Source organism: Taudactylus pleione, unplaced genomic scaffold, assembly GCF_031769625.1.
Source record: "Taudactylus pleione unplaced genomic scaffold, aTauple2 ptg001628l, whole genome shotgun sequence".
Lineage (NCBI taxonomy): Eukaryota > Metazoa > Chordata > Amphibia > Anura > Myobatrachidae > Taudactylus > Taudactylus pleione.
In genome coordinates, this window is record NW_028286025.1 from 2,282,594 (window position 1) to 2,310,131 (window position 27,538).

General features: G+C 42.9%; 1 protein-coding gene across 2 annotated transcripts in view; it reads right to left on the reverse strand.

The window, feature by feature from the left end:
• Positions 1 to 27,538, reverse strand: part of CDC42BPB (CDC42 binding protein kinase beta) — a 125,515-nt gene that overhangs the window by 48,827 nt on the left and 49,150 nt on the right. Inside the window, exons 6-19 of one of the 2 annotated variants that reach the window (XM_088464292.1) lie at positions 26,306 to 26,399; positions 25,519 to 25,719; positions 21,164 to 21,412; positions 20,046 to 20,125; positions 17,872 to 18,038; positions 17,298 to 17,417; positions 16,783 to 16,916; positions 8,686 to 8,928; positions 7,353 to 7,463; positions 4,322 to 4,566; positions 3,805 to 3,910; positions 2,686 to 2,810; positions 1,824 to 1,929; positions 801 to 851 (exon numbers count right to left, since the gene is read on the reverse strand). In XM_088464292.1, coding sequence (XP_088320418.1) covers positions 801 to 851; positions 1,824 to 1,929; positions 2,686 to 2,810; positions 3,805 to 3,910; positions 4,322 to 4,566; positions 7,353 to 7,463; positions 8,686 to 8,928; positions 16,783 to 16,916; positions 17,298 to 17,417; positions 17,872 to 18,038; positions 20,046 to 20,125; positions 21,164 to 21,412; positions 25,519 to 25,719; positions 26,306 to 26,399 — 2,032 coding nt within the window. The remainder of the gene's footprint in view (positions 1 to 800; positions 852 to 1,823; positions 1,930 to 2,685; positions 2,811 to 3,804; positions 3,911 to 4,321; positions 4,567 to 7,352; positions 7,464 to 8,685; positions 8,929 to 16,782; positions 16,917 to 17,297; positions 17,418 to 17,871; positions 18,039 to 20,045; positions 20,126 to 21,163; positions 21,413 to 25,518; positions 25,720 to 26,305; positions 26,400 to 27,538) is intronic. The other variant, XM_088464293.1, reaches the window with a different exon arrangement.

A 27,538-nucleotide genomic window follows, 5' to 3' on the forward strand; every position in this document is an offset into this window, starting at 1 on the left:
ATAGCAATAATATGCAAAATGACAATCAAAAACGTTGCTGCCACTCTGTGTAAAGATTGGATGTACTAACTGTACTTAACATAAAAGCCTTTTCACCAGTAGTGCTGTGCATGGACTTGTATTATCCAGGACCGGCATTGTATTTTATACAGCACGAGCACACAAAGTTGCACTACAGCAAACGAGTGCCGGATTATTGGAACACATATATTATATATATACATACATATATATATATATATATATATATATATATATACATACATATATACATATATACACATATATATACATATATATATATATATATATATATATACACGCACATATACATACATACATACACACACACACACACACAAATGTATATATTTTATTTTTTCACGGCGGCCTGCAGTGCCAGCGTATAATGCATGCAGCCGCCGGTGGTGAGCTCTGCCCCAAGAAGTTGCGGTGAGGTCTGAAGGTCACACACACAAATCCCCAGCCCGGCCACGACTGCTGGCTCTGAATATCGCCTGTGTGTCAAAGTGCCCACACATGGACCTACTGTATATCTATTAAAACCGTATAATAATCCTATCTCATCATATATAATTAAGTAGCATTTTAAAACTAAAAGATAGAATTATAGATCTGCAGATGTAACAGAAGAGGCAATGAGGACAATCCAGCTTTAACAGTTTAGAAAGTTTATATTTATGTTCAGAAAGTTTCCCACCACCAAAGTGATCCGTCACCGGGTGACTGCAGATCAATGCAGCCGCGTCTGATCAGGGGCGAGCTCACGTGTAACTCACCAGCCTATCTGAACTGTAAGGGGCCAGTCCTTGCTGAAAGGGCATCTCATGCTAAAGCAACAAGCAGAACACATCGGTTATCAGACATGAAATGGACGCACAATACAATCACCAATCTGTGGCCCTTTCCCGGGACAGGTTATCCAGTGGAGTCACACTCGCCTCTGTATGACCCCCAATTTTTTGCAAATGAGAGGGTGTGTCCAGCAAAAGAGTCTTGAAAAGAAGCTGAAGCAATCGTATAAACTACTTGAAACCTGCAGCTCTTAATAAAGACGGGGTGCTGGTCCCCAACAAAGAACTGTAATAAGGAAGGCAATTATACTCTATTAGTGAATATTACAGCTCTCACACCCCTGATTTTGTGCATAGGCATTAAATGTTATTTATTGTTACATATTATAGGTTTTATATATCTTTTTTTTAGTTAGTTGTATTTATTTTAACCCAGCGCTCTCTTCCTTCCTTATTGTAAAAATTAAGCGGTAGGCATGTAGAGAATTCTTTATTAGATTATTTAGAGAGAGATGGGATCGCCAGATCCACGCTCTAATCTCTATACATACCCGTTGTGGTCTTGTTAATTGGCTTTTAAAAATATATGCATGTATGAATTTTGTTTCATACAGATGTGTGATTGACATGACAGTCTTTCTATACCAGTTCTATAATCCCTATTTGTAGGAGACCACGCTACTGACATTTACCAAGCTCAGCTTATCTCCTGAGGCTCTGACAAAGTGGGTAATGTGATTGGCTATGCAGCAAGGATTTGCATGAGCTGATTGGCTATAGACTATTGAATCCCCACCCATTATAGAACCTGACATATTCAGGGCGCGCAGAACTTGAAGACTGGATACAAAAGGACGCTCAGCTATTATAGTCAAATGCACCTCACTACTAACTATACAACTCTGCCTGCCGATTCAAATATAACAATCCCATCAACAGATCTCCTCCTTTAAGCCGACTTATTGATTTCACTCCAAAATCTGTATGTAGTCTGACAGCGGTACTCACCAGGGTCCGAGACCCAAGACTGGAACTTCTTAATGTCTCCAGTTCTTCCGTCATCTTAGACGCCAAGGCCTGTAGATAACCCCGGGCGTCCTTTTCATCACTTACCCTGGAAAACAACAAATGTCTAATATTACCATGCAAACAACATGTCAATGAAAATTCATAGGAGAAGCTGGTGACTCATCCTCGCTGGCACCAAGCATAGGCTTCAAACAATAGGATAAAATGTGTTCATAGCCAAATAGATTGATTGGATTTGTCCTGATTGCTGTCTGCCGGAACGTCAATCACTGGTGAGACAAATATTCTGGCGACCCAAACTTTACAGGACTGTACAAAAACGTAACATATCTGAGTTAAGAGTCTGAATATGGGGGGGAAGAATTTCTTCCAATGCATACAACACTTCCTGCCTTAAGTCTTTTCTGACTTAAATATTTAATAACATAGTTAGTCGTGAAGTAGATACAGTCAAACCTCCTATTATCACATGGGAGCTATTACACAGATTTTCAAAATGTTATAAGAGGCTTTAACAAGTCGGAACAACGTATATTTTCCGCAGAAAATGGCGGAGCCATGACATGGAGAGACAGACCCAGTCTAGTGTAAAATCATATGTACAACGCCTCTGAGATCTGCTGGTCAGCCCCCTATACCGGACCAGAGGAGAGATCTATGGTGTTTGTACAATAATACACATGGAGGAGAATTATGTAGCACATATGGACGGGCATAGTAATAATAAAGTATGGTTTGTCAAAGCACATCTAAAAATAAGAATAGATACCGGAAATGGCACTTGCTCATGTTACATAGCGCTGTATAGGAGCCGAGGCAAATGAGATCTAGTGATATTTACCACTGAATGATCTCTGCAATCTGAGCTTCCCAGTGGGCGACCGATTCCTTCTTGGCCGTCAGGTCCTGGAGCTCATCTTCCATTTGTCTGTTTTGTGCAGTTAGTTTATCCACGAAAGAACAGAGCTGGAGAGGTACAGGAAAAGCACATTATAAAGGTTATTATGGGTCTCTGGACCAGAACATCAGGCAGACACAATGAATCGTAGGCATGCCTAATAATCTGACACTATAAAACATTAACAACCATTAACAGTTACAGGTATCACTGCCTCCAATGGCATTTGTCATTAATATGTGGTTCCATCACGTGAACTAATAGTTTGTACATTAGACAACGTTGCCATTCTGTTGAGCTGCTATGTTGCTTCAATGGAGCCCATAAGCTTGCTCTCTCGCACCCATGCCACACACAAGTGTTCTAAGCTCCGTCCAGGTAGAAGGAGACGTCAATGGCCTCTAGGATGTGACAACTTCTCTAAGGGCACAACTTACTGCCTCAGGGTTCCTGGGTTTTCAGCTACAACATGTGGGCAAATCTGATGACTACAGGTGGCAGTTTCCTGGCAGTGTAAGCACTGCAGACAATGGCAGCTTGGCGTTTACATAGACTTAGAATATTAAAGCTATTAGACAGTAATTAGATAGACAATGTCTAGATAGACACCAGATGTTAGACAGTCAATACATAAGGTCGACAGGGACAAAATTCAGACACATTAAAGTCCGACATGTAAGAAGGTCAACAAGTACAAAAGGTTGACAGTCAAAGGTTCGACATGAAAATGGTCGACACAAAAATGGTTGACATTTGTTTGTTTTTTAGGGTTAAGAACTTACTGGAGGGTTAGGGTAAAGTTTAGGGCTAAAAAACAAACAAAAAAAGTTGACAATTTTTATGTCGACTATTTTCATGTCAAACTTTTGACCCTGTCGAGCTATTGACTGTCTAACATCTGGTGTCTAATTACTGTCTCTCTCTTATACTACACCCAAGGTGGACAAAGCCTAGGACTCATTTTTGAGTGTTTTGCAAACATAAGACAGCCGCCTATTTGAAAACACAGCGACCTCCCTCCATCAGGAGTGCTAGTGATCAGGTTAATGCGTGTACTCCTACCCTCTCCGTCTCTGTGGTAAGCTTTTTATTCTCTTCCAAAACAATGGTTCTCTCTCGCTCATACTTCTCCTTCACTGTCCCGACCGCTTCCTCCATTTCGCTTTGCCTGGAAAATAATGGAGAGAAGAGCGTCAGGCACACCGCAGACTGTCATCAAACAACACACGCCTCTGTGTCAGCAGATGGTCTCCAGATTGCACACGGATGGTAGACCAGCCGTAGACAGCCCTTTGTCACAACATACACTAGACAACGCGAGTGTTAGACAGCAGAGGTCCGCTAGACAAGAGACATACGACAGACAGCTCATAGCTAGTAAACGGTTTTGGGCAACACTGGTTTGTTAGATGACACAAAATAGACACCACATACATATTAGACATCAGGCATGGGCTAGACCAAGTCAGGTGCTTAAAAGCATGTTAGTCTGGAAATGGGAGAGACGCCATAATGTTATATAGCCGACAGCAACAGCTTACTGTACGGTGTAACAGACGTGCGTTCCAGCACTTCTCACCTCTCCCGCTTGGTCTTCTCCAGTTTATCCTTTAAGATGAGAATTTCTTTCTGAAGGGCGAGCTGCAGGCTCTCGGAGTCGTGTATTCCTTTCTTTACGTTCTTTATTTCCAAGGAGTGAGAGGTTTCTCGTCGCAGTAATTCCTCCTCGTAGTACAAGATTTTCTTCTCCAGCTCGTTCTTCACCTTGGACAGCTCCTGCTGGTGCTCTAACGTGACCCCAGGGGTGCGGCAACCTTGCTTCAACTGGAGGAAGAAACAGAGGTTGGTGGTTGTAGGTCAATGGCTCTTAAACCCGGTCCTCAGGATCCTACATGAATCACGTTTTCCAGGTCACCCAGCAGGTGCACAGGTGTATTTATTACTGGCCGACACATTTTAAAAGGGTGGAGCTAATTATTTCACTTGTGATTCCGTGAGGAGACCTGGAAAACATGAACTGTTTGGGGTCCTGAGGACAGAGTGTGAGAACCTGTGTTGTAGCGGAAGCAGAAAAGAGCATTCAAGTGAAAAATACAAGTACTAGGCTGCTTACAAAGCAGATTTATTTTAAGGATGACTGTACAATCAGTGAAGAGGATATATTTAAAAAAATATCCTTTGACCCCAATTGATTATTTTTGGTTTCTTATTGAGGACTCTGGTAGAGTATCTAATGACTTACTGCTCATCCACTGATCAACTTTATCACTGGGGGCAACCACTACAGACTACCGCACCCCCGGAATACTTCACAGAAATGTCGCTTGGAAAAAAGTTTGACGTTAACGATTATGTGGTCTTGGGCCAATGGATGCAGAAGGGGGCTGCAGACCTCGCCAACAAGAGACTCAGACTCGCCAATGGCAAAAAGAAAACCCAAAGATGGAGTAGGCAGCCATTAGGAACACAGAAATAGGGAGCATCTATAAAACTAAGTGGATTCAACTGTAATATGCGCACATTAGTACTTTGACCGAGTCATTCGGTACCATGTGGAGATTTTCCTCTCTTCCCTTACTGTCTTCCCCTGTCTCTGTCATATCCACCTGTCCTTCACCCTTTCCTCCATTCCTTGGAAAACAGGTGGTGCTGATTCCCAGGACCTCCTGGCAGGGAATAGAGGATGCTAGAGGTGCTTGCAGCCACTAGACACTGGCATTGCAGCGTTATTTAACAGGTGATGGAGAAGCCACTGAAAGGAATGTGTTCTGCACAGAGCACATCAACTATGGGTATATTACATGTGGATCTTCTATCACAAGCACATACGAATGCGTAGCTGTGGAAGTGTGTAGCTGGCCCTAATCACCCCGAGCACTTGGAAATGCATTGCAAAGCCAATGCTCCTTGGGAAAAAAAGAAAACATACTAAACCTGGAACGATGTTCGTGCATCAAGCTATGCGCAGTTTTCACTATTTGCCTTGAAAATAAAGGAACCTTTCACCCCTCAGAGACCTCACACTTAGGTACTTTATTCCCTCGGCTGTCATCCTTTAGGCCAGGGGTGGGGAACCTGTTTTCTGCCGAGGGCCATTTTGATATATATTACTTTTTTTCACGGGCCCTGTGCAGACCACGCCCCCTCCATGTGACATCACATGTGGGCGAGGCCACAATCGCCGGTGATTACAGCAATGCCCGGAGCATCCTTAGGATGCTCTGGGGAGCGGTGTGACCATCTGAAGCATCGTAAGGACGCTGCATAGATTCTGGCTGCAAATTACCCAAACTATATAACTAGGCCACAGTGCGTGAATCGGTCCCAGTGCAAGAGACAAAGATGATTTGTTGCAACAGTTACAGGAATCAAGAGATTGGCTGGGGTACCAATAATTCCTACAAGAGCAAGTGCTCTACTGTACGTTTCCTGGATGTCCTTGAAGAGCTGGAGATATTAATAAAACCGATATTGTTTGCACCAAAAAGTAAATAAAATCACATTAAATGCTTTTAAAACTTCACCCAAAATAAAAATAAATAAAAAATAAATTATGGATAAACTAGGGAGACCGACAGACACTTTATAACAGCCTGCAGATGTCGGCGGCATACACTGAGATATCGGACAGTGTATTAGCCCAGACATCTGCACCCCGCCCCCAGGGGGAGGAGACAATTCCCTGTTCATTCCAACGGCTGCATCGGACGGGCATGCTGATCGATCCGGCATGCCTGGCCGAGTGATATTTAACCCTCGGTCGCCCGCACACACACGCTACAATTATCGGGGCGATCCGCGGATATCGGACAGATTGCCCCGATAATTGTAGCGTGTATGCCCAGGTTTATTTGTACTCCTCCAATTCTTCAGATCCCGACACTGCCTATAATGTTTGGACTCGGGCAGCGGTGGCCAACCTGTGGCTCTTCCAATGTCCTGATGCGGGTCTCCTGTCGGCTCCCCTGACACTGACTGCTGGAGTGACACATGGAGAGGCTGCTGTTAGGACACATCAGGGGCCGCTGGAGTTACACCTGGAGAAGCTGAATTGTATTATGTGAACCTGTTTTTTTTTCCAATGTATGTTTTGTGGAAGTGGCTTTTTCGGTGTACTTTATGTGGATCTGTTTTTTTCAATGTTTTTTTTATATTGTTCTGGCTTCTTTCCCTTCAATAGTTAGCTCCATGGTGATTGCGCTTTTACATATTCCTAATCGTACTGGGGGCGTGGCCTAGCCGGCACAAGGCCACACCCCTTTTTGCATGTGCACCTTTCGGAGCGCGCATGATCTTGGCTCTGACATACCTACAGATATTTTGGGCTCTGAATCAGACTGGTTGGCCACCCCTGGACTAGGCTGTGCCGTTTCCAACACAGGGCATATTTTTTGTAACGGCTTTCAAAGTTGTCAAGATGTCTTCCCTATAAGCTCCCATTTATCCATAGAGCAAGCTGTAATAGGGAGAGGCCTTGACACCACTGCTAAACACAAGAAAAAAGCCTGCCCCAAGTGAGGACACCTTGTTAGGACTGTTACAGGCACGGCAGGGACCAGGAACAAGAGCGCGCAAGCAAGTTCATCTTTACTTATTTTTGGATCTCTCACCTTTAGCGCTTCCAGTTCACTTTCCAGCTGTTTAGAAAAGTTGTCGCTGTGTTCTCTTAATTTGCGTTCTTTTGAGGCCTCTGCAGTGACATCTTCAAACTGAGCTTCCAGCTGGTACCGAAAATACAGAAAGAGGTGATTACAACCATTCTAGGACACCAACCCACAAGTTAAGTCAACTTAGGGCCGTATTCAATTAGAAGCGAAAAGTCCGTTGCCGAACTTTTCGCCGTCATCGCTGGTTTTGGGTGCGAAAAAGTATCGCGCTCGTCCCCGCTTATCCCCGTATTCAATTCTAAATCGTTGAAAACGAGACTTGGCGAAACTGAAATCGGTGAAAAGTTCTTGTCAGTTTTGGGGAAATCAGCCCGACAACCCCCAAAAGATACACCGACATAAGGGATCACTACGGGTACCCCCGAATAGCCCTGCTAAAGGTATTCTGGGTTTTTAAATGGTCTCAATAGGCGCTATTTAGCATTTCAGCAAGTGGTGAAGAATAGCATTTTGCATCTTTTTTTGGGGGAAATTATTCTTATCAAATTTGGGGTACATGAAAATGGGTGCAAGCATATTTTAAAGTTCCTAAAGTCAAGCATTACAAAAGCGCCAAAAACGGACCTTCGGTAAACACCTGAAATCCAAAAAACACCCCTCGCATACTTCCAGACCCCTCCCCCCCCCAAAGGCTATTTCACTAGTTTTTTAATTTGTACCCCCACTTTGATTTTTTTTCGCTCATTTTTGCAAAGTGCTTTTTTGGGGTGGCCTTTGTGGGGGGTTTTGCATTTTTTGGTGAAGAAATCGTCAAGGGGGCTTGCCCAAAGGGTTCAGGGTGGTTCCCGAAAGTTTGCACCCCAGAATCCCAATTCTGCACTTTTTTCCGCCGGATATTCATAGACAAAACTTTTTCACCTATTACATTGCATTGCGTTTTCGCACTGGCGAAAAAAAGATGCTGAAATTGAATACGGGGATAAATAAAATTGGCGAAAATGACGTCATTGGCGAAAAAGTATTGCGGAAACGAACTTTTCATTTCTAATTGAATACGGCCCTTGGACTGAGTTTTCTCTGTTAATTTATTGTCTGAACCTTTAGTGATACTGAAACTCAAACCACTTTATAGTCGGCAGAAGACTGGTCTATAAGCTTGATTATAAAAGTAAATAGCATCACGTTACAACGTACCCCTCACCTACACAGCAGATGCAGCCATTTTGTGGTGACAGGTTCCCAGTGAAAGGATACACTGCTTTCTCCAGAATATTGGGATCGCCCACAAAATGGCTGCCTCGATTGTTTATGTGGTAAATAAAACAAAAATGTTTACCTCCTTTCTGGATCTCTCGGACTTCCGCATCTCTTGTCGCATGGAGTCCAGTTTTTGCATTACGCCTTCCAGTTCTTCCTCCTTGTCCCGGAGCTGACGAGAAAGCTTTTGTTTCTGAGAACGGAGGTCGGCCATCTTCTCGTTAAGCTCGGAAAACTCTTGCAGGGCGAACTTTCTCTGCTGGTGTGCATCTTTCACTTCCTTCGTCTGAGCTTTCAACCTCTCCTGAGCGTCAGACATTTGCTTTAGACGGAAAGAAACAAACATTAAAGAAATGTCTACTTTGTCTAAACAGACACAAAAAAAAACATAGGTTCCTTTTGCTTTTATAGTATAATCATATTATTTGATGACTGCTATTAAAACCACCTAAAAAAATGGAAGCTGCAAATTAACAAGAAATCCCAAATATATGCTGCAAACCAATTTGTGTTTTTAGATTATTAATTGCAGAACTGATGCAACAGAGTTTTAGCGACAAGCTAAAGATTTGGAACACGAATTGTTAACTATTTGGCCTAAAATAAGATATGGAACTGCACCAGCCTTTTCACGGATATCCTGTAACACAGCAATTTCCTACAGGCCGATATATGCATACAATTCTGTATTTTTCCACTACGCAAAATAAAGATTATAAAACACAATTCATGTTAGCCAAGTGCTTCTCAAACAATGGTTCTCAAGACATACTAACAGTCCAGGTTATATGCCTATCCATGCTTGAGCACACATGGTTAAAACAAAATGACTGAGGTATTAATTAAGTTACCTGTGCTCAAGCGTGGATATCCTTAAAACCTGGACTGTTAGTGCGTCTTGGGGACCAACTTTGAGAGGCACTGGTCCCTCTTGGCACGCCTAGCCCGGTGAGACTGCTAGTGCCAGACGTGTTTTTGCAGAACATGCGTCCAAGTCGCAATGCGATGCCACTAGGATGCACTAGGGGACTGTGCCAATTTGATATGTGACACTTGTATATCTGTGTGTGACAGTCTCTCAATCGGCGTGTGAAGTGCTACAATGCAAAGGCCGCCGTTTTATTCCACACCAAGTTCCGTTTACAGTCTCACTAGTATATCTCATTATTCAGCAGAGTTTCCTGGTGCGTCCTAGTCGGATCGCATTGTGACGGACGCATTTTCGTCAAGAATAGACGGCAGACGCTAGCAGAGTTGCACGGGACCCATGCCAGCCATAGCGCGCTTTATGGCGTATTGAGAGCTAGATGAGCATGGACACATTACACACGGGAAAACAGGCCTTAAAATGCGGAAGGTATTCTAAAATGGTGGAAAATTAACAAGATCATTTCTGTGTATGCAGGCAACAAAGGAATGAAGACGTGGGTTCCGGGTGTGAAGTACAGGCAAACGGAACGTAAAATAAGGGAACGTAAAATAGAGTAACGCAGGTTAGCTCGCATCATGTCCCTATAGACCCAGAAATGCAGCAGTCAGGTCTGATGAGATATAGGACATAGGCATCTATTTACTAAGCAGTGTTAGAAGACAGAGTGAAAAGTGATAAGGTACCAGCCAATCAGCTCCCAACTGTCATTCAAACACAGCCTGTGACATGGCAGTTAGGAGCTGATTGGCTGGCACCTTATCACTTTGTCTCCTAGCACTGCTTAGTAAATACACCCCACAGTAATGATTTGACAGGAGAACTCTCAGTCTACTGATGTGGAACAATGGGACACGGTAGAAGTGTAAGTTATCACCAGCTTCAATGGAAACCGAAGGAATGGGGAAACCTCTGCTTTGGTGATTATTAGAACCAGCCAAAAGCTATTTATTATAAATCATAACCACTGTAACTGAGATAAACATCACTGCTAATCATTCTCTCCCATATAAATTACTGAAACATGGCAAGTTTGGATTACAGAGATTCTGAGACATTTTAGTCAAACAGACAAAATAAAACAAAACTTTTATCCTGTGTCCCCCTCATAAGGCCGTGTGCTGATATTTACAGGAATAACACATTTATACAATTTATGCAATATAACTAATATTTGCCAAAGAAACAGGTCTGTTGATTTAGTACAGTGACCCCAGAACTCAGTGAATAATAGCAGCAGCTCTCTGGCTTAGTAACTATACAAAATGCATGTTGTTGGTGGAGACGGACAGCTTGCGCCAATAGCACATCTCGGTGCGCAGTGATTGTGGCGGTAATCTGCGAATCACAAGATCCATGGCAATCATAACTCCAATAGTAGCGACAATCGCAATTTCTCTCTACCGTGTTACTCCGCCATCACCGTGCTACCAGTCAGCCTGGTTTCATAGCACAGATGGAATCGCGCACCCAGCCAATAAGCTGTAGAGGGGGTAATACAAAATGGAGTTTTCAGTGAGCGAGGACGGGCCACACAATCCCGAGCCTGTATACTAGTGTCTCTGTTAACCAGTTTAACTAATGTTACCTCACAGAATGCACGGCATAGCTGTACATTTCAAAATAGGTATGGTGGGGACAAATAAAGGATAATTCCATTGAATTAACCCCCTTCCCCCCCCCCCCTTCCCTTTCAAACAACGGTACCCCCAAGTCTCTAAGGGGGGTGATGGGGTAGATAGGGCGATTTCAGCGCCCTCCATTTCCGAGCTATTTACAATAGTGTGTAGCAGTAACGTGCGGGGAGATTAATGGCTGTGGAGGTACACATGTCTAAAAACTGTTTTTATATCAAAACTCTGGAGCATGACAGGTAGCATGATAGGGGAGAGAGTATGACAGGGGAGGCTCCGGGTGTGTTAAGTACTGACTGGAGGGGGTGGGGCTGAATTATATAATCGGGCCACTGAGGTGATTAGTCATCAAGTCCCGCCCCTTCTCAGCTTAAAATGGCAGCAAGCAACAGCGTCGACCTTTAGGTACGTCCCCTCCAACCCGTCCTTAGCACTGAAGGGGTTAATGGAGGCCTTGCCATCTACAGACAGCGACAGCAGCTATTTCATGGGCTGAACCAATAGTGTCATCTCACTAGACCCTTGTAACACATCCGCAGGTTAAATCGCAGTGCAGACGGTAGCATTGACTAGAACTTCACCGATTTTTCTCAGTTATCCAACCGCCACCACTAATCCCTGAAATTCTGAAAAATAAATCTGTATTGTCGGGGGTTTCCTTGCCTTCACGCCAAGTCAAACATTGAGGGTGTATTTACTAAAGGTCTGATTTTAATGGATATAAAAATCAATTCAAATCGAACTACTACTGTGTGTTTCTGGGGCTACATCACACATTTACTAACATCATTTTTTATTTTGTTTTTTTAAGTATAAGTAAATGTGTGATGTAGCCCCAGAAACACAACATCGATGTTGATCGATTTTCAATCAATCATAATAGATTAAAAATGAACCTTTAGTAAATATACCAGTTACACATTTCCATCATTAGTCTGATTGAGTGATGGGCCATAAAATTATGAGCAACATGCATGATTGTTATCGCAGCTCGGCCAATAGACCAATGCGGTCAGCAGTGCCGATCTGCGCAGGCATCGGATCCGTACTGCGCATGTGCAGAATGGGTCCTGCGTGGGCTCACATGCAGACTGGCAGTCAGCTGCTGTTTGTGGGTGGGGAGGGGGCGGCGACTATTTCCGTTTCACAAAACAGGCGTGTCGCCGCCGTTTGGGGAGGGGGGAGGAGCCTAGGCACCCCGTCGGCTGACGGAGATTTCCTAGCCTCTCTCATCTGCGGCGGCCGGCTTGATTGATCTCATGGGTCACCTAGCCAGCCGATGCTCTGGCAGATTATCCGATGCTGCGTTGTACAACGCAGCTCGGATAAGTGATGCAGCAGGAGGAGTGATGGCTCCTACTGCATTAACATAATTGCAAAGCTGCTTACATGCAACAACGCAATTCCGTCCCAAGCTGAATCAGGCCCTATACATCTAAATGCAAATTCCCCGTTCTGTAAAAAAGGAAGGGGGGGAGAAATGGAGGCTGCGCTGTCAGTACCGTGTAGATGTGATGTTAAAATGTGTGTCTATGAGGATGCAGCTAATAAAAATCAGAGGTCATCTGAAGAGAGAACAAACAATAAATAAAATGCAAAAATTGGCGCAATCCAGTAATGGTGTAAACGTGTAATAAGTATTGGATAAATAAGGTGGCAGATTAAAATAAAATATTGAAACAATTTAATGACTAAAAATATGTGAAATAACAGAATTCAAGCTGTTATGTATATAAAAATGGCAATATATTGGATAAAGAGTCCCAACAAATGTTAGATAAATAAGGTTCAATAAAGCCATATATAATATGGTATGCACATGACTCCCTTAATTGTTGTAATAGAACACTGTAATATTATGATGTTAAGACCTAACCTGCAGGTGGGTAGATGACGCAAATGGTGTCCAAAAACTTGCTGTAGCCTTGGTACAGGTGGTATCCCCCTATTTGCTTGGACGTTTCCCTGTGTCAAACAGCTTCGTCAGAGGCAAAAACCTTTTTTTTGCCTCTGACGACGCTGTTTGACACAGGGAAACGCGTTAAGCTTTTCATTCATTGCGCTCTGAATCCGGATTTATCCAACACAGCACGGTTTGCAGCAACATCCATATCATCTAGCAGTGCGCTTGTCCTACATCCAGCTGTAAGACCACAGGAAACATTTGGATCCCGCACAGGATCGCACCACGTTGCACATATTATCCAAGCAAATAGGGGGATACCACCTGCACCAAGGCTCAGGTGACGATCAGGTGACCAAGCCATACCGGTGAAACGCGTGTACTGAACGGTGCATCAGCACAAGGGCTCCCGCACACACGCACTCTCTCATTTGAGTTCCCTGCATGTGACTCCTCCTGCAATGCCTAACAGGTAACAGGGGAGAGACACAGCTTTTTCTCAAACAGTAGAAGTGCATAACTGTTGTTTCATCTGCGTGTCACGCTGTCCCACTCTCTCATCCCTTGTCAGATATAGACAAGGGAAAGCAGAAGTGGTTCTGCGTTCCCAGTACCACAGATCTTACTTCCTTCCTAAGCGATCTCACAGAACTGTGTTATCTTCTGGCACATACATTATATGTACAACTCTTATATGATGTTCGATTATCATCAATTAGCATTATCTTGAATCTGCTATATATTGTGTCAACAATCATTCTTTTGATTATACACAACACCATTGTGAGTTTATATTTGCATCTATATTAAGGTGATTACTGCCTTTCTGTGCAGATCATAGGAACGTATCCCTTTATTTATGTTTGCAATCACAGGTTATTGGTCTGAATTTTCTCTACTTAAATAATAATTAATTGATCTCAGTCACTCTATTTATGAACAAATTGTGATATAATCAGATGTGCCTGATTGTATTATATACATTAACATAGCATTGAGATCTGTAATCTAGTCTGATGATGTCAAGATAAAATTCAGGAGGAAACTGGGTTCAGGATTATGTGCATCACTAATGTAATCTCACACTTTTATCAACTTGAGATCATGGATATATACTGCACAAATAATGGTATTATTATTGGGTGAAATTTAACTTTGACTTGTAAACAGATTATTTTTCTTGCCATAATAATTATTCTCTCAACTGATCAGAAGAAATCAGATGTACCAGTACCTGTGTATTGTAAATTGACAATATCGGGTTATGCTGCACGAGTTACAGATTTACTGTTATATTAATTAATGTGACCTTAATAATTTGACATTGCTACAAAACTAGTTGATTAATTGGTCACATTATCAATTAATTGTGTGTGGTGTTTTTCTCCTTACCACAGGGAATTTATTTAGTGACAGAAATAGGACCCGATACATCGTTATATGTTCGCCTACTCCTTTTTGTCTGCTAATCTAGTAGCTATCAGTACCAAATAAAACAATTGTATGTTGCTGATATCTATAATTAACAAGGGGTAGAACAACTACAAAGATTTATGCACTTTATCTGGATATACTAATCTCATGTGCATGCTACCACAGGTAATACGATCCCGATTACTATTCATTTATTGTGTATATTTGTGTGTCACTTATTCGTTTTATACGTTTGTCTTTATCCCCTTTCCTTCATTTTTGTGAATTGAAGTCTATTTTAGACAAGGTAATTAAGAAAAGTTTAATTTTAACCTTATTCATATTACTTCGATTATATCATTTATATTTGTTTCAAGAGTGCCCCCAAAAAGACTTTCGTCTTTTTCTAGTTTTTGCCCCTTTGCAAATTCTGCCTTCTGTCATATGCGTATAGCACAAATTTGTTTTGGGTGCACCACCAATAATAAGTCATCCGGAGAAAAGTTGTTTCAATATGTATTATATTATATACATAATTTTTTGCAATAGACTTGGATTTTGGTTTTCTAATTGATTTACAATCAACATTGATTTATTGTAATACTTGTGCGGACTCTATTCCTTTTTCGTTCAAATTTGCTCCATAAGACTGAAGCTGGCCTCACATGCTCTACACAGAAAAAAACTACCCGGCCTGTGGGCCATTTTTATCCAGTAACATAAAACCAGAGGTGTTTGGCTCGGTGGGACAGGATTGCTAAACCTACTGTACGTGATCACCGGCTAACAGGCCTTTTTCTAAACTCACAATCATTTGGGTCAGTCTGACAGACTCATAAGTTCAGCACAGAAAGAGTAAAACCACAGAAATTCCTCCCTGAAAGGCAGAACATCAGGAGATCTAGGGACCACGTTAAGTGTAGCATTAAACCAAATAACTATAAAAAGCAAGGTCCGGGCTATTGCTCGCTCAGCACCATAGAAGAAATTTGGCAACCGGGGAACCACCTCAGTAGGCTTGTGGAAACCTGGACCTCCGGTAACCATTCCCCACATCCCGGTAGCGATACTCATAAAAACCTTAATCTTACATCACAGGCTATCAGGAACCACATGCTTAAATAGCTGCAATCAGTTTGATCTATTATACTCACAGGCTTCATAATACAATAAAGAATCAACTGAAGTCGCTCTGGACCCAGATAATCAGAGTAACATTTTATCGAGATTGTTACAACATCTGACAAAGACGTTTGTCATTTTCTAAGCATACGCCTCTATACATCATAGCAGCACACACCAAGCACCTGCCTTGTTCTTTGCACCTTTAGACCTTACACATTAAAGCCCATCTGTACCGGTTTCCAGGATACTTTGTTAATTTCTAAGAATTGTCTTAACAGGCTATTCCTAATAATTCTCACTTCCCTCTTTAGATTTTGGCTCTTTGGAGTCCTGGAGGACAGATGTGACCCACATGAAGCATGAATGCCTTGGAGCCTTGTCTGACAATCACATAGTTTTCATCTCAATCAACAGCAAGCCGGGTTCTTCCGTATGAGTTAAAAACATTATATACTAGCTGGGATACCCAGCGTTGCCCGGGTTGAAGACTGGACCCTGAAGTACACCTGCAGCCTCTATTTGTTTACATTGTCCTCGCCTATAAACCCCATTCCATTGATCCTGGAAAGGACCCCACTTGTTTGCTACCATGCATGCAAACCGTGTCGTAACTACCGTGGGTGCAAGGGGTGCGGCTGCTATGGAGCCCAAACTGCATTTGTGGCCCGCCGCTCCCCCTGCACCCAATCACGCACACAATGTGTGGTGGTCTAGTCAGGGCCGTCGAGGGGGGGCCTGGGTGTCAGCAATGTTGATTTGGTGCCAGCCCACCAGCTGACTACAGCTGGCGCACTAGCAGGCAGTCATGTAAAGACAGCGCCACCAGACAGTCATGGAGAGACAGGCAATCAGAGCTCGCAAACTGGCAGCCAATTAGCAGTGGCGGCTCCTGATTGGCTGTCAGTCTGCGAGCTCCATTTGGCTCGCGACCTGAGCCTGTTTCAAATTGCGCCGGCGCTGTCTTTCCAGAGCCTACAAGAGGCGGTTCCCAGTAAAATGTACTGTTTATCGGATCAATAAGGGATCACAAAAATAGATTCTGGAACCTCACTTATGCTCCCAACCCAGACGCTGTGCACTTCTGTACCTAGATGTACTGTACAGTGATCTCAATGTAGCTAGAGCACTTTATACAGATATTGCAAATTCTGCGATAGCCAGCCAATGAATTACCTTTTGGATATCATCCCGTTCCTGTTTTAGTGTCCTATGCTGCTTTTCAAGTCCTTTAAGCTTGCTTGTAGAGTCCTCCAACTGCTGCCTCATCGCAACTACGTCTTCCAACTGCCGCTCTATGCGATTTGAATCTTTTAGAAAAAATATAAAATAAAAAAATTGAAACAAACGCTTCTGAATAAACAATCAGCAACCTCCAACTATTTGCAGGTAGCAGTATATAAACCAAACGCCTCTATAGCGAATTTTCTTAATTGAAAGAATTATTGTCATGCAGTATTTATCTTCAGATTGAACACACATGAATAAATTATGCCATTCTTTGAACTGCATATTTTCCCAAATATCATGAGGGCGCTGAGCTATAATGACAACATTCATAGACTGCAACAGAGCGGTGCCACCTAGTGCCCACATTGTCATGAAAAATAGAATGGATTTCTTACACGCAGTGACTCTGAACACAGCGCCTTACAGACAATGCAGCATTTGGCTTATTTCAGTGGGTTTACCGGATATTTTATTCTTCAAGCGCTCTATTTCCTCATTTAGTTTCCGGATTTCCTTGTCTCGGTTTAAGGTCCCCATTGGTCGGGTGGAGCCCTGGAGAGACTGCACGGTCTGTGTGGATTCTGGGAAAGATAAGAATTATCACCATAACATAAGTTTGTTAGGAATACACACGGGATGCCGGTGTTCGGGTTCTGGCGGTCAGAATCCAGTCGCCGGTATCCCAATAGGGTTCAAATGCAGACACTTTGTTGGTCTGTATCCTAACCTCCCCCCTAGTGCCTAAACCTAACCTCCCTCTCCCTCAACCCTAAAACTAACACTCAACCCTTAGTGCCTAACCCTAACCCCCCCCAGTGCCTAACCCACCCTAATCCTCCCCCTATCCCCAGTACTTAACTTCGGAATCCCAGCGGTCGGGATATTGGGCGCATCCCGTTGGTTATACGAGGCGGTCGACTTCTTTAGGCGTACTTACAGAGATGTATCATGAATATGTAAAGCCGGTGTATTGGTTACATGCAGAATGATCACCCGGACACAGCGAGCGTCTAACGTAGTCTGCGGTACACTAACCTTGCAGCTTCCTATTCAGTTCCAGCTTCTCCTGCTCCAATCTCTGTATCCTGCGCTCATAGGCGTCAATCTGCAGGCTGTTCTCCAGCCCGCGCTGCACGGCCTCGTCTTTGGGCGCAGCGCTCGTGTGGACCATTTCTTTCAAGGAGCCTCGGTCAGAAAAACAACTGCAAAATAAAATATCAATAGAAAGGGTTCAAGTCCGCCATTGAGGTGTATTTTCTCCTGAGCCATACAGTGAAGGGCCAGGTGAACTCTGTATAGTGCGGATATATACAGAAATGTATCAAATCAGATCACGAAACTTAAACCACTATTAACGGATTTCCCTTTTAACATATAATTAGAACTTTGGACAAAACTTTTTAGAGTGCATCAACCCCGCCTAAGCAACTTATGATTACTGAAAAACCCAAATTCTATTTAAAAGTACAATTTCTCTTTAAATAAGTCCGAAGAAAAATGCGGCCATAAGTCACGCTGATAAGATTTGATGTCCTCTACATATCTGCATGTAATAGACCACAGAAGCATTCATATAGCTTTCCTGCCCCTCCAGGGGATTAATTATAGTTGCTTCCCTGCTTTGAATAGCATAGCGAAATGCGCATTATCGTTCGCTAGATGTGATCTATAACAACAATACTGACCTGTATTATCAATAGCGTCCTTGTATGTGGCTGTGATAATTAGCTTAGAATGTGGGTATATTACATACCGCGAAGGTCTAGTGTGTATATATGGGCTCTGGCTGCTTGAACTCTCTGCAAGTAGGGACCAGCTAAAGTTAATAAGCGAAATACCACCGCAAAGAGTAGGAACAGATATATGAAGGTTTCAGTTAATTAATAAGCCGCTACAAGGAAACTAACAGAATCAGCCAAAGAACTTAATATATATTGAAGTAGTAAGTGATCCCGTCTCTAACAGTACTCACGTGCGGCCAGATTGTAAACAGGAAGAAACCTTCCTGATAAGGTTTATATTTAGCAAAGGGGAATAAACCTTTCCGATAAGGATTATAGTTAACATATCTATAAACTATCTTACTTTAAATATGTAAAAAAAATAATAAAAAAAACATGATTACAAATCTAATCTGATCCTGATCAGGTAATATCAGAGGAAATACATTGCTTTATCATCTGTGGTTAGGATTTTTCCTGCACAATTACTATTTGCAACAGTTTTCTATTCTGAAACTAGTGAATACTGTATAATACACAGGAAATGCAGGTGCCAGATGAACAAATACAGGACAATTATAAACACATCTAGCCTTGTTTTCAAAGCACTTACTTCCTCTGTACGGGATAAGTTCAGTATCCAGACACAGGGAATGCTGGTGCCGGAATCTCGACGCCGGCATCCCGAAGGTAAGTAGTGGGGTTAGGGGGAGGGTTAGCGTTGGGCACTATGAGGAGGGTTAGGTTTAGGGTGCAGGAGGTTAGGTTCAGGCACTGGGGAGGTAGGGTTAGTATACCCACCGATAGGTGTCAGTATTCTAACCCTGCCTGGATGCCAGCATTGGGATTTTGACCGCTGGGATCCCGTACCCATCTCCCACTATACAGATATTTCTGTATAACCTGTTTACTATCTATTTTTTATATTTTGCCTGTATATCCTTATTGATAGATATATAGATATATCTATATATATCTATCTATATCCCTACATCTATATATTTTAAGTTAAATGTGTCAAAAAAAATACAGCAGTTGTAATTACTATGCAAAATGAAAAGTTTGGATTTGGACATAGCAAGAAAGATGCCCTAAAACAATTTACATTCATAAAAACCATTAACTTAAACATTGGGTTCATTTTGGATACAGATAAAACAGCTTATTTTAAATTAAATATTAATAAAGTGTGAGAATTTTAAGAATATGCTAAAAGGTTGGGGGACACTCAAGTATAGTCTATAGGACGGCACCGCGTTCCATGCTCCGAAAATTCATTAATTCAGGATTTTTCTGTACATAGGAACCTCATAAACAAACCTTGGAAAGAATTTATATCACCTAGTGCTGGTAAATTCTTTGCATCTGGACAAATTATTGCTGTAATGCTAGTATGGGACTACCGAGCTATAATATACGATTATTGGCCAAGAGAAGCCCTATGTAATAAATAGGACAGCACCAATAAGCCAGATGAACCGGTTTTACCTCTCTGTCGTGTAGGTAAATCCCACAAAAGGTAGGTGGAACCCTGAAAACCCGCTGTGTGTACTGGCGGGAACCATTTCCTGCAGGGAATAAAAGAAGAACACATGGATGTGAGTATGGGACTTCTTCAGGCGAGCATACATAGACAGCATAATATATGATGCAGATTGTCATACGATACGACCACAAAGACTAACACTGGGAAAATGAAGCCGCCTGTGGCCCAAGTAGCAATATTAAAGGTAATGTGCCCTTGTGCAAAAGAGAAAACTTATTTCCTCTTGTCTACACGCAGAAAAGATTTCTGGCAGAGGTGCACAGGAAACCAGCACATCACTGTCACTCTTCCAAACCGCTTATTACAAGTGGTGAGAATTTCCAAATAAAGCAATTTAATGACCATTAACTCCAAAGCTCATTGATACTTAAGCAGAAAGCACTGAAAAGTTGCCCCCAGACGTAGTTAGCTGTTAAACCGCCTGGATCACAGTGTAGCTGATGAGAATATAAAATCCGCCTGGAAGCGCACGCATGGGGCACGAACATTATCAGTAATATCAAGCATCAAAGCAAACGTTAATCAGACCGATGCTTACAGCCATTCCCACTCTCGTATATTATCGCACAGATATGCAGATCAGTTAACCTCCCCAGTGTCTTAAAGACATTCAGATTATTAAATAAATAATTTTTTGGTACTCTCCATTAATTCCCCCAGATGGAGTAAGAAGCAGATTTAAAGGCGAGTACCAAAAATCCTCTCTGTCCTCCCATCTGGGGGATACTGCCAACATTTGGGGTGTAGAGGGCACTTAGAAAATATTGCCAGTGTTCCCCAGATCGGAAGACAAAAAAAGAGGATTTTTGCTCCTCACTTTTAAATCCATTATTCTTACCTCATCTGGGGGACACTCCTAACAGGACCCTCTGCACACCCCAGAGTAGGCAATGTCGCACAGATCAAGGGGCACAGGCATAAAAGCCTACGTTCACAAAGACAAACCAGTGCAGGACAGAAAACCTGTGCTGACCAGCCTCTCATTTTAACACTGCAGTTACAGGAAAATTACGGTTATGTCATGTGTACGGTGAATACATTGATATGCTGAAAAACTTACCGGATTCCTAAGGATGTCATCATCCACATCAAAGTTTGACGTGTCGGAAGGACTGCTGACATCGGGAATGTAAGGAGCTTCCATATTCCTGATGTTCTCCCAGTTGATTCCTTCGAAAAACGGGTGCGTTTTAAAGTCGTCTATCCCGTTCTGCCCCAGCCTGCGCTCTCTGCTGCAAATGAGCCTCTGGATCAGGTCTTTGGCGGATTCCGATACATCTGCGATGTGGGAGGGGAACTGGAACCTCTCCTACAACAGGCGATAGTACATAGGAGAGATATTACTGGATGTCAGCTCTTCGGGTGTGCGAAGCGGGGGTAATGTAAAGAAGCCCTCTTACTAGAGATTACATTGCACTTTACTTTAATAGTGCTTCTGGATTCTTTTGTAGCCTTGTTCCAACACCACCCCTAACCCTGTGATAGGACGTCAGAAAGAATTGGTCTAGACGCAGCACGTGTCGTGAGTAAAGGGATGCACGCGAGCAGGCTGCAGAAAGAGCTGAGCACAACCGTAGTGTAGAGGGGATCATGGGAACACAGTACAGTTATCTGATAGAGATAAAGACTACACATTTTGTTTTATTACCCCCAGGATAAAAGCTTCAAATAGTTCAGTCAGTACAGATGCTTTAATATATATATACTGATTCATTCTAATTGCCCACAGTCTACAAATACTTTCTTCAAATTAACTATAATGAATCTAAATGACAAAATAATCTGATCTTGATAACCTTGTAAAGTAACATCACCATTATTAGCCCTGCTCTGAGGAAGCATGTTTGTAGGAGACAGTCTACCATATTATGAAGAGACACTTTAATAGAGAATGCAAACATAATAAAATATACCAATAATGATCAATATTCTCCACTAGCTGAAATACCCGGTGTTTCCCGGGTTTAAAACTTCAAGTTAAGTTTTATTATGTGATGTCATCCACTTCCATCCAGTGGAAGGCCCAGATCAGGCTCCCTGGGTCAAATTCTGCCTGGCGCACCCCACCGTGAGGTCCGACCGGGCACCCAACCACTCCATTAGGCATCCCAGACCAATTGCCACCTCTCTGTGAAGTTTTCATACAAATTCATCCAGTGGAAAGCTCCGAACAGGCCCCAACGGGAAGTCCGACCTCAACCACCTAGTATGTCATCTGGGACGCAATGTTACTACTCTGAAGTGTCATCCAAATCCATCCAGTGGAAAGCCCAGAGCAGGTTCTCTGGGTCAAAGTTCATACCGGCGCTTTCCGCTGTGAGGTCCGCCCGGCACCCCAACCACTCCATTAGGTATCCCAGAACAATTGACACCCCTCTGTGAAGTTTTCGTTTAAATTCATCCAGTGGAAAGCTCCGAACAGGCTCACAGAGTCAAAGTTCTGCCCACCATGCACCAACGGGAGGTCCAACCAGGACCCTAACCCCCCTAAAACCTGGTCAAAATCGAACTTGACCAACTCGCATTGGTTCCGTCCTAATCGGTGCAGGGGTGTCTGAATGCGTAACCAGTCAGTCAGACCCATGAATTTTATATACAAGATATACTCACTGAAAAAAACTAATTATATATATACATACATACATACACACACACACACAGAAGTGTCCACATACATGTTTCCTCCATGTGCTATAAATCGAGCAACGCGGAAGCTCCATGTGCCTCGGTAACCCTGAGCATCTTTCGTGCGACTTTTTACCAGCATCTGATGATTACAATGATATGCGGCATGCCTATGTTCTGTGAGCATCTGCACGTGTAATGTAGCGTTTTGCATGCAGTTATACCCGCAGACGCACAGAGAATATAGGCATGCTGCATATCATTGTAATCAGCGTGTGCCAGCTGTTCGCATCACTGTGTGAATAAGACGCATTTGAAGGTAAAAAGTTGCACAAAAATACGCTCTGCGTTACCGATTCATGGCGGGATTAGAAAGGCTGTTTAACGTTTAAGGAGGCTAGATGTATAACGACATCTGTGTGTGTGTATGTATATATATATATATATATATATAGTGCTGTACAATAGGAAGTGGGAGCTCTACACTGAGCTGGAAGGGTGCCATGTGCCGTACGGCAGCAGTCTGTGTTACATTGAGCTGGCAGGGTGCCATGTGCCGTACGGCAGCAGTCTGTGTTACATTGAGCTGGCAGGGTGCCATGTGCCGTACGGCAGCAGTCTGTGTTACATTGAGCTGGCAGGGTGCCATGTGCCGTACGGCAGCAGTCTGTGTTACATTGAGCTGGCAGGGTGCCATGTGCCGTACGGCAGCAGTCTGTGTTACATTGAGCTGGAAGGGTGCCATGTGCCGTACGGCAGCAGTCTGTGTTACATTGAGCTGGAAGGGTGCCATGTGCCGTACGGCAGCAGTCTGTTACACTGAGCTGGAAGGGTGCCATGTGCCGTACGGCAGCAGTATGTGTTACATTGAGCTGGAAGGGTGCCATGTGCCGTACGGCAGCAGTCTGTGTTACATTGAGCTGGAAGGGTGCCATGTGCCGTACGGCAGCAGTCTGTGTTACATTGAGCTGGCAGGGTGCCATGTGCCGTACGGCAGCAGTCTGTGTTACATTGAGCTGGAAGGGTGCCATGTGCCGTACGGCAGCAGTCTGTGTTACACTGAGCTGGCAGGGTGCCATGTGCCGTACGGCAGCAGTCTGTGTTACATTGAGCTGGCAGGGTGCCATGTGCCGTACGGCAGCAGTCTGTGTTACATTGAGCTGGAAGGGTGCCATGTGCCGTACGGCAGCAGTCTGTGTTACAGGTATCTAATAGAAAATCTGCCCTATTTCATGACATACACGCTGTAACCCTTTATCCACTTAGGACAAGACACAGTAGGCCAATCAGTATCTTGCCTACTAGACACCAGAAGGAGGTTCTGTTACAGGACAGCATGCCTAAGTTGAAAACTGAAAAAATATTTACCCGTCACAAATAATCATAGTAATAAAAAAAAAATATGACATGTTATAAAGGGAAGTGCTGGCCCCCATTCAGGTAATACACCATTACAAAGGCCTCTCTATCCTGAAATTGGGGAATGTATATGATATTGCAGCTACACAGTTTTATGTCACCACTGTGAAGTAACCTGTTGTGGCTTTTCCTCTTTCCCCGTCATAGATCCCTCTGGCTTCACTGTATACGGCGCGCCAATATATCATCCAAGACTGCCCTGACCGGATGCGGACTGTTTCTAGCGATGAATGCAAATACATGTTCAACCATACAGCCCCTGCTGAGAAGTGCATTATGCCCCAGACACCAATAGTACAAGGCTATCCGCATACTCTGAAATCACTACTCCAATCTCCCGTCCTTAAAAAGGACCCGACAGCGGCTCTCCCAATATTCTTTTGGCTTGATCTTGTAAAAAGTATGGCGTTCAGCGCGTAGCCCATTCGCTCGGAAGGGTGCAGCTCAAACAAAGCGTTATTTGTGTATTTAGCGCTCTCCCAGTGTCTGCTCGCTTCACACCAGAGATATCTTGACGTATCGAGGAAGCCGGGAGTAAGCGCTAACTCTGACATCCTAAGAGGTGAGCTATCGGACTGCGCTATGCTGCATCCAGGTTGGCTTCCTGTACTCTCTGCCATTTGTATGCCTTACTATAAAAATGTAAGTGTCACAATATATTAAAGGCAAAATAAAAAGAAAATCCCTAGGGCCTGTGCCAGGTAAGGTTTAAGTGCTGCATCACAATGATCTGTGTGACAAGGTTGAAAAGCCACAAAATGCCTTTTTCTACTAAACAAATGCAAGTTTCAAAACTAATTTGTATAAGCAAGATCGCCTTTAAACTATCCCCAAAGTATAACCAAACGGCAAACATTCAGAAGTAAGGCCATGTCTGCAATATACCGTAGCAGCGTCAGGTATCTCCATCCTTCACCATTCCAGCTATTGCCCATATGGAATACAGCCATCAATCAAGGCTTTCCAGGTCACAACAGAACGTAGAGAAGAGAGTAAAAGGTGCCAGGATAAGTTAAACAACCCTACTGAATGCTACTTACCTGGGCTCTGATAAAGCTCCACACCTAGAAGATTGTCAGACCGCAGGAAATCTTAACTTTTTTTTATTTTAAACTTTATTAACAATCCAAAAAACAAACAAAACAAAAAACTCTTACTTTTGGGTTGTATTATCCTTTAATAATCTAGAGCAGTGTAAACCATCCATTGGCATGTGAACTACTCCCCCACATCCTCAGTACCTGGTCAGGGATGATGGGAGTTACACCTGCTGCCAGGATATCTCCCGGATGGTAGGGCAGATTAGCCACTAGGAAGCCTACCTTTGCTGCTATTGGAAGACCTAGCAAAACAGCCCTGTTTAATGCTCACCTTGTGATTCATGATCTTCCCGTAGGTTTCTACCAGGGACTCTGCGTAGAAGGGGGTCTCCCCGTAAAGCATTTCATACATGCAGACGCCCAGAGACCACCAGTCGCACTCCGGCCCGTATTTCCCCATCCCATCTTCCATGGCTTGCAAGATTTCAGGGGAGATATAGTCAGGGGTCCCTACGGCCACTGAAGACTGCACCTAAAGAAAAAAAGAAGAAGAAGATTGTAGAAACTACTACAACCATTATGAGCAAATTAAGGGGAATCTGGAATTTGGCACAGATTCCAGCAGTCCAAAAAAAAAAATGTGTGTGTACAGATTTATAGGTCCCTACTGGAGTATTAGGGGACAGAAAGTGAAGGCAGCAATGTTGAAGCCTGATTTCTAAATGTTTTTAAATTATTATTATTTTTTTTAAAACCCACTTGCAAGTTCTGTAGTGAACAAGCCGGATCATTGGAAAGCATGAAAAATTGATTGTTTTGGTTGTAGCCGCGTGTAATGAAACAGAAAGTGGAGCGGAAATGAGGGTTACACATTATTTGCTAAAAGGGATCTATGTACTAAGCCTTGGAGAGAGATAAAGTACCAACCAATCAGCTCCTGTCATGTTACAGGGGCGGTGTTTGAAAAGTGACCGTTAAAAGCCGATTGGTTGGTACTTTCTCTCTCTCCAAGTCTTCGTACATCTCCCCCAAAAGGGTTTCCATTAGAACAATTTTCCATATGTGTACGCTATATACAGCAACAATAGAGCACGTATCCGCGAACACATAGAACTTACAGTTCCATCGTCATTCATCTTTAAACACGACCCGAAGTCCGCAAGGCGAATATGGCCATTCATGTCCAGGAGGACATTATCCGGTTTGATATCTCTAAAGAAAGAGGGGGGAGAAAGTTTGGTTGGATGAAAGCCGTGCACAACGCATTAAGGATAGTGTAACATCAACCGCCCATCTGCAACACTACCACTGCCTGAGCTGCACAAATTGCTTTTAACCTCATCCCTATAGTGTAAGCTTACGTGCAGGGCCCTCCCCTAGCCTGGCCTGTTATTACCCAGTCTTGTTTTATGATGGCTTTGTTCTCAATTGTAAAGCGCAATAGAATATCCTGGCACTATATAAAACATTCTTTAAATTCACACGACTTAGTACCATTAACCAGCTACATATTTTGAATGGGCAAGCAAAAGGACCATCAGTAAGACAGCAAAAATACAATATCAATTTTTAGGACCTTCAGGAGCTGCAATCCTGGGGACTGGCCGGCCACAAGCACTTGTGGCCAGTATATGATGCTCAATAAAATGCCTCACAGCTTAAAAAGAAAGAGGTTGTCTAGTAAAAAGCAAAGGTTGGCGCAATGTCCTGCATAAAGCACCCAATAATGGCTTGTCCAATCTCTACTGCGGGTGCCTAAATCTGCCCCTTTCTTATTTGAATACCAGAGCCACAGACACGTGGAATTAAATGCAAACAAAAAAGTGAATAAAAGGAATACAGGTTGAGTCTCCCATACCCAAAATGCTTGGGAGAAGGGGTATTTTGGATATCGGAAAATTCTGTATTTTGGAATATTTGCATAATATAATGAAATATCTTGGGAAAGGGACCAAAATCTAAGCACAGTATGCTTTTATGTTCTATATACACCTTATACACACAGCCTGCAGGTAATTTTATACAGTATTTTCAATAATTTTGTGGCTCAAACAAAGTTTCTGTACATACATGAAAATAATTTATGCTTCATATACACCTTATACACGCAGCCTGAATGTAATTGTATACAATATTTGTAATAATTTGTGCTTTAAACGAGGTTAATGTACATTGAACCATCAAAAAGCAAAAGTTTCACTATCTCAGTCATGCTAAAAAAATTCCGTATTTCGGAATATTTGGATATGGGAGACTAAACCTGTACACGTATCAAGTATATGTACTGAAAACGCACCATAATTTGCTATGAGCAATGTGCTGCACTATAATAAAGATATGGGGAATAGATA